Source organism: Calidris pugnax, unplaced genomic scaffold, assembly GCF_001431845.1.
Source record: "Calidris pugnax isolate Ruff unplaced genomic scaffold, ASM143184v1 scaffold138, whole genome shotgun sequence".
NCBI lineage: Eukaryota > Metazoa > Chordata > Aves > Charadriiformes > Scolopacidae > Calidris > Calidris pugnax.
In genome coordinates, this window is record NW_015090858.1 from 1,029,701 (window position 1) to 1,037,582 (window position 7,882).

Sequence of the window (7,882 nt, forward strand, 5' to 3'; positions counted from 1 at the left end):
GGGGGGGGGGGTGGGCAGCGGCCTCGCCGCTTCCCTGCCCGAAACCCGAGCTTGCTGCCCAAAAGTCGAAAACGGGACAATAAATGAAAAGGGCAGTTTTTTCAAGCGGCAAAATTGCTTATGCACAGCAGCAGCGAGCGTTTCAGACCCCTTAAAATTAATTAGGCTAACGAAGGTGGGTATCTTTGTTTAAAAAAGAGGCAGCAGCACAAAGCTGATGAGGGACGGAGCCGTGCCCGCTGCAGGCTGGGCACTGTGCACCGGCAGGGCTGCCCCGGGCACACGCTGGGGCTCCGGGGCACAGGTTGCCCCCGCCGCCAGGGCTCTCAGAATCATCTCGGCTGGAAGAGACCCTTGGGATCATCGAGTCCAACCATCTACCCTACTCTAAAGTTCTCCCCTACACCATATCCCCCAACACCACATCTAAACACCACATCTAAACGCTCTCACCTTTCTCTGTCCCGTTCTGGTGGGCTGGGGAAGAGACTGGATTCCGGGATCTGGCAAAAGCGCTCATGAGAGGAAGGGCCCCCGGCCTGTGATTCCTGGGCCTGGAAGAAGAAGGGGACAAGTGTTACGGAGTCAATGGTCCAACAGAGCGAGGACTTGGAGCGCTGCTGCTGTGAGCTGCAGCTGGCAAACAGGGCCCAGCTCAGTCTCCCCCAAACTCCGTGCAAGCCTTGTGCAAATGGGCAGGTGCGTGTGAAACTGGGGGTGAGCGGGCCATAGTTGTAATCAATAAAGACACAGCCTTACCAGTCCTCAGGGTCGCAGTCTCTGAATCCCTTGGCAAAAGGGTTGCTGGCGATCTTCAGCTGCGTGATCTGTAAGGAGAAGCAGGAGATGTCTCCCAGCGGCACACGGGGGGGTCCCCGCTCCGCCGGTGCGGCCCCGGGCAGGCTCTGGGGGCCGGCGGTGCCTGGTGTAACGGAGAGGGCCCAGGTGGCCGGTGGGGCCACCGACCACAAACATGTGCTTTCTCTCTGTTAGAAAATGCGGGCTAGCTCGCTACCCAATCCGAGTTCAAGGCGAAGGGAGAGGCAGCCCGAGTCAGTTGCAAAAGCTGTGTAAATGCACTTGTAAGAAAATGCCACATTATATGGGTCACCACTGGAGCAGCTAAGACAAATCACTGGATAAATCATACTTATGTATTTATTTAATTCGCCGGGGAGAAGGCGGGACATTTTCTATATTTAAGCAAATCCACGGATAAAGTATGTGATTGTGAGTTTCCGGAATGGGTTGAAAAACAAACTTTAAGCCCCTCAGTGACAGTTCCAGCCTTAGAGGTCAAACTGATAGAAAGCAGGAGAGAAAGAGCAGCTGTCCGGAGCCATCAGGAGAATGCCAGCCGGGGAGGGACTCCGGAGCCCCTTAAAGGCACAGCCTTGCTCCGGCCCCGCCGCCTCTCGGGGTGGGGGGGACACGGGACACCCCGAGTCGGTGTGCTCGGTGCCGCCGCCGAGGGTGCCCGGCGGGCTCGGGGACAGCCCCGGCAGCAGCGCGGAGCGGGGCGGTTCTGGCCGCGCCCGGGAGCCCCCGGTAGGAAATAGCGTTTGCACCCGGGGCCGGGGTTCCCGCTCTTTACGTTACGCTGCTGCGATTTAAAGGAGCAATTGGATTAATTGCTGCCCAGAAATCCGCATCAGATTCGGGCGGGCGCCTCGTTTTGTTTCGTTTGCTCCGTTTTTTAGGATATAATTGTATTCTGGGGAGGCACAGACCGCCGCGGGCTGAGAGAAGTAAAAATCGCAGATTTATCCAAACGAATTGTGAGTGACATCTCCCAGCGGGACGCCCGCAGTTCCCCAGGGAGCCCCGGGCCGGGTTTACCCGGGTAATGATGTCCCCCCCTCGGGCGGGGGAAGCCGGCGGTGGGGCCGGAGCTCGGTCGTTTCCCCGGGCGGCTCTGCCCGCTCCCGGCCAGCGGCTTCCTCCCGCCGCCGCCCCGGTGGCTTCGGCAGACGGGGAGGAGGCGGCGGGAGAGCCCCCGGACACCCGCGGCCCGGCCTCCAACCCCCGGTACCTCCGGGGCGACCCCAACCCCCCTTTTTCGTTGCCCCGGGCCCCGCCGCCGCCTCACCCGGTGGTTCTGGTAGGCGGTCACGGCCGTGAAGCGCGTCTCCTCGAAGACGAAGGTTTTGAAGTTCTCCTCCGCGTATTTCTCGCTGTCTTTCCGGGGGTCCACGTAGACCACGTGAAAACGCGGCTGGTATCTGTGCATGGAGTTCAAAATGATCTGAATGATAAAACGAGCAAGGAGACAATAACTGATCCAGGCGGAGCATCCAGAGAGCAGAGGCAGCCCCCGGCCCTGCCGGCTCCCCTGCCCGGGGGCGGCCGCGGGGCGGGGGCGGCGGAGGCGCCCCGGGAATCCCCGGGAGCTCCCCCCGGTTGCAGCCCCGCGTTTGACGCCTTCCCCCCCGCCCCGGGGAACACTTACATGCCCGTTGTCATCCAGCAAATTGTTGGTCAGTTTGAGCTTATCGAAGGAAACGATCTGCTTCATCCACTGCGCCCCTTTGGCCGGGGAGTCGGGGTGGTAGTGCACCCGCCCGGGGGTGGCGGGGTCGGCTTTGCCGGCCACCAGCCAGGAGGAGCTGTGGAAGGCGTACCTGCGGGGGGAAGGCACCCTCAGCCGCAGCACCCCGTGTCCCCGCAGGGTCCGGCCCGGCGAGGGGGAAAGGCCACCTCCCGCATCGCTCCCGCTTCCCCCGGGAATGAGAGGAACGAGCTCTTCCCCACCGCCAGACTCGTTGCGGTGGGAAAATAATATTTTACCAGGTCACCAACGGAACTGGCGGGAGAGAAATCTACAGGACGGAGGCAGTTTATAGCTACCTGCACAGATTTGGGAGAGGAGCCCCAAAAGCTCCCTCTTCCTCTAAAGAAAAAAAAAAAAAAAAAAAAAAACGGGAGCCCTCTATACAGTAATGTTCTGGCTTTAAGTGAAGAGTGGAAATTTATGTGTGGATTAATAGCAGGTCCAGCGTTTAGCAGCCTTGTTTCATTCTTTCAAAGTACATATTCAACAGTAACATTTAAAACAGAGAAACCAATCTTCTATACACGTGTTTACTTTAAAAGCCAGTGTTTGCACAGGGGGAATTAGACACCATTGGACTCGAGCAGAAACATTACTTTTTAAAGATATACTCAATTGGATGTTATATATCCCACTTCCCTTGACAAGCAAACATTTCTAGGACGCCCTGAGAATTTGGATATCTGTCTAAATATTTATATATCGGACCCTGCGATTCCTACCCGGGCTGCCTGCTCGGCGTCCTCATCTGAAGCTAAATACATAATGCGCCTTTCACTGTCTTTAAATTAAAGGGCTGGCAAACCAGCCCGCACCGCTGCCTCGCCGCTTCCCAGGGCCTTCTCCGCTGCCGCTGGAGACAAGGGCAGGGGTGTGTGGCTCGGCCGGACGGAGCCTTTCCCGAGGACAAACCCCGCTCTCTTCAGCCCGGGGCTCCCGGCGGGCACGGCGCAGCCCCGGGGTGCCCGCGGGTTGGCTGCCCCCGCCGAGCGGCTGCGGCACTCGGGGAGCACCGGGGGGGTTTCGTTAGGGGGAACCTGGAGTTTGCCCGGGGGAAGACGGGGAGCGGCGGGACGGGGAGGGCTTGTCTGGGTAGAACAAGGCGGCTCCTGCCCTGCCGCCCCCCGCGGAAGCCTGCGCCGCTGCCCGCGCCGGGCGTTGGGCGAAAGCCACGGGGGGCCCTGCGGGTCCCGGTGTGAAACGGTCCCCAGGGCAGCCGCAGCCCACCCCTCCTCCTCGTCTCGCACCGACACGTGTCGGGCCCAGGGGCGCGTCCCCGAGCCCCGGCAGGCGGCGACCCCCCGGGCCCTGCAGCGCCGAGCCCCGCGGGCGTTACTTGCCGGTATCGCTTGTCGTCCACGGGAACGAAATCCATGAGGAGCATGTAGTCAGCCATGGGGTCCATCCCGAATATCTTCACCTGGAAGGTGGGGAACATGCGCCTGGCACAGAGAGGAGAGAAGGCAGAGCTGAGTTGAGGAGCGGCGGGAGCCCCGGGGGGCTCAGGGCCGGGTGCGGGAGCCCCGCAACATTCCCGGCGCTTCCCCTCCGGTAGCCCCGGCGTACTCCCGGTTGCCATGTCAGGTCCCCTCGCGGAACCGCCGTCCGGTACGGGAGAAAAAGGCAGATATGGCCGGGCAGCGCGGGGAGAGGGACGGACGGGAGATGCCGTGTCCCCCGGCAGCATCCCGAGTTGAACCGGGGCAGCGCTGGGGCCCGGGCTCCCCCGCCGGCCCCGGGGCCGCTGGTGACGGGCACCCGAAATGTCCCACCGCGGGGGAAAAAGCGCCACCACTTCCCCCTTTGCCATGGGGAGACACAAGTGAAAAGAATTTCCTCCCCGCCGTTTCCCCATCTTTCCAGCTGATTTGATTTGAGGCAGATGCGAGGCGTTACCCTCCCTCTAGACAGGGAGGCAGAGCCCCGCAAGATCGGGGAATCCGGGGCGGGGGGGGGCACGTCTGGGCTCTCCTGAGGCTGACCCAAGGGAATCGAGGTCCCTTTTCTGCAGCTTCTGCCCCCCTAAATTTGCATCCATTTAAACCCAGCAGTTGCAGAAGCAGTGCGGTCCCTGGGGCCAGCAGGAGACCTCCCGCAGCCCAGAGGGGCAAACGCACCCCCGCGGCGGGCAAAGACTAGAGGGCACCGGGAATCTCCCAGAGAGCCCCCTCCCGGCTCCGCTCCGCTGCCAGAGCCCGATCGGGCACCCGGTCCCGCACCTTTGCGGGGCGGAAGGAGAGCGGGAAGGAGCCCGGGGCTGCAGGTCGCCCCCCGGGACCGTCCTCGCTGCTCTGCTCCGCGCAGACCCCTGGGGACCCCGGGCTAAGCCAGGGCCGCGGGTCCCACGCTCAGGGAGGGCACGATTCCTTTGAGGGGCTGCGGGGCCAACGCGCTCCGGGGTGGGCTGAGGGAAGGGGCCAGGGCGGCCCCCCCGGCCCTTCCTCCGCACACACCGGGGACAGGGCTCGGCCCGCGGCGGGACAGGCCGGGGGTGCGTCCTCGCGTCGGGGCTCGTTACAGCCTCGCTTTGTTCGATAGATTATTTTTTCCCTCCCCGAGTAGGAAGCGGAGCGGGCGCCGTTTCGGGGGGGGTGGGGGGGTGGTGGCGTTTGCAGCCGTTGAAAAACCAAACTCCCAACAGCCGCTGAAAAAACAACGCGATCAAACCCGGACACGGAGGGGCCCCCCCGGCTCATTCCCGAGGCTCACGGCCGGACCCGCTGCGCCTCTTCCCGGGGCTTTTTTGGTTGTCGCCGCTGCTCCCCGCCGAGCAGAGGCCGCGCTGCCCTCACGGCGGCCGGAGCGGGGGCACCGGGGCTTTGGCCCCGCAGCTCCTGCCAGCCTGGGCCCCGCGCTGCCGGGCACCATCAGGATCGGGCGGCAGCGTCTCCCTCCCTGTAACGCTTTAGCAAACTCTGGAGAACGTTTCCAATCGCTCCCTCTGTTATTATTATTTTTAAAAGTGTAAAAGACCCCATTAGCTCCAGTTCCGGTGTTTCTTGTTTTAAAACTTAGTTTTAAAACAAACAACCCGAGATGATAAGACCCACCTAGACAAACAGCAGGGCCAGCCCGGAGGAGCTGGGAGAGAACAGGCTTCGCAGCGCCTTCTCTGACCCTTTTCCTGCTGATTTTACCCCTTTTTCTCCTGTTTTTACCCGCCCGTCTGGAGATTTGTCGTTGTCATAAAATAAACGAAGAAGAGGGAAAGAAAAGCTCCCGATTCAAATCGAGTTGGTTCATTTCCGAGCCCTTTTGCAGTGAGTGTTTGCAATCCTTCCTCTGTCCTGGGAGAGCGAACAAGCCAGATCGAAGAGCTCCTGTTTGCCTCCGCCCGGAGCCTGCCCGACCTTTTCCGCCGAGGGAAGCAGCGCCCGGCGCCGGGCTCAGGGGCCGCGGCCGGAGACAACGGGCTGCGCGACCGGTACCGGGGCAGGCACCGGCTGCGGGAAATCACGGCCCCTCCGCCGGCTGCTCTTCCACCGGGCACCGCGGTGATTTTTTAAATCCTAGTAAACTGCTAATTTTTTAAAAAGTATGCAGCCGTGTATGTGTAAATATATTTCTTTTTTTTTTCTTTTTTTTTGCACCCTCGGGACCCTCAGAGCCGCCGGCGGGAGAGCGGGAGCTCACGGCCGCGGTCACCGCCTGTGCCGGGAGCGGAGCCCCCCCCGGCGGGGGCTGCGGCCGTGCCCGGGGTCCCGCCGAGCCTTCCTTTTTTTTTTCTTTTTTTTTGCACCCTCGGGACCCTCAGAGCCGCCGGCGGGAGAGCGGGAGCTCACGGCCGCGGTCACCGCCTGTGCCGGGAGCGGAGCCCCCCCCGGCGGGGGCTGCGGCCGTGCCCGGGGTCCCGCCGAGCCTTCCCGGGGCTCACTGAGAGCGAGCACCGCGGGACTGGTTAAATCGTTTGGGTTTATTTTTCTCGCCCCCGCCCCTGATCGCTCTAAATCAGGGGAAGGTACCGGAGCCCGAGCAACGTGCTCGCCCCCCCGAAGGCAGCGTTTGCCCGGAGCCGGCGAGGGAGAAGCCCCACAGCCCTGCCCGAGCCGCCGCGGCGCTTCCCGGCGATCGCAATTAAATGCAGTAATTAACAACCGCGATCGGGGCTCCTCTTCTCCCTACGTGTTTTGCTCGTTTCTAACGCGGCCGCATCAGCCGCTTCCTTTGTTCCCGGGCGGGAGCGGGGTCCCGGGGCCGGGCCGAGGGCAGCCGGGCTCAGCCGCGCTCCGCACCGAGAGTCGGGAAACGCGGCAGCCCCGGAGGACGCTTCAAGGTGCGGAATTGGGTTCTGTTTGCGTCCTCGCCGGAAGGAAAAGACCTTCCCGTGCTAAAAGTTTACTTAGTTACAGGTATTGCACGGGGCTGTTTTTTTCTCCCCCTCCCCGAGCCGTTGCTGTCCGCCCCGGGGGCACCGTGTCCTCCGCAGACACGGATCCGAGCCCCGTGCGGGGCAACCGAAAGCCGGAGGCTCCCGGCGGAGCTCGGCGCCCGTTCCAGCGGGAGCGAAACCCGGCGGCGGAGCGGCTCCCCCGGGCCTGCCCGCCGCCCCCGCACGCCTTCGCCGCCAGCCCGCAGGAGCTCCGCGTCCTTCCCCGCACCACCCGAGGCCTTCGGGCCGCAAGAGCTCGCAGATTTCGCCCCCCCACCCCCGGAGAAGCGCCGGGATCGAATGACGGCAGCGGCCGGGCCGGGCCGCTCCGCCGCTCGCCCTCGGCCAGCCTCGATCTTCGCCTAAACCGCCCCCGGCCGGGCCCTCCCGCCCCGGTTCGCCCGGGTGCCCGGGGCCGCTCGCACTGACCTGCCGGCCTTGGTGACGATCATCTCGGTGCCCAGCTGGTTGAACTCGTCCCACAGCGCCTTCATCTCCAGCTGGACGCTCACGTTGGCCACCTTGGGGTTCTTCTTCACCGGCGCCTTGGCGGGAGCCGCAGCCCCCGCCGAGCAGCCCGAGACGGCGGCCGGTCCCGAGGCGGCTCCCCCGGTGCCCTCGGGCGGCTCGGGGCCGGGGGGCGGCGGGTTGGCCCCGGCTGCCGCCCCGCCGAAGGAGGAGCCGTGCTGGGGCTGGGGGGGAGGAGTAGCCGTGCTGGGGCTGGGGCGGCGGGTGCGGGTGCTGCTGAGCCGTGCAGGGCTCGTAGTGCGGCGGCTCATGCTGTCCGTACGGGTCCCCCGGGGAGGGGGAGAGGTGGTACCCCCCGGAGGCGTTCAGGCTGCTCAGGCTGTTGGCCGTGAAAGCTGCAACATCGCAAAAATGGGACAGCTGGGTGAGCCAGGGGCTGGAGATAGCTGAAATCATTCCAAAAACAGGCGGTCAGGGCTCCGCTCCGGCTCCCG

General features: G+C 63.6%; 1 protein-coding gene across 1 annotated transcript in view; it reads right to left on the minus strand.

Annotated features, from left to right (window-relative positions):
* Positions 1-7,882, minus strand: part of TBX1 (T-box 1) — a 19,350-nt gene extending 11,468 nt beyond the window's left edge. The window contains 7 exon segments of the mRNA XM_014944064.1: positions 454-554; positions 760-827; positions 2,090-2,245; positions 2,450-2,621; positions 3,892-3,993; positions 7,350-7,597; positions 7,599-7,882. Of these exon segments, the coding sequence (XP_014799550.1) occupies positions 454-554; positions 760-827; positions 2,090-2,245; positions 2,450-2,621; positions 3,892-3,993; positions 7,350-7,597; positions 7,599-7,844 (1,093 nt within the window). The 5' untranslated portion in view covers positions 7,845-7,882.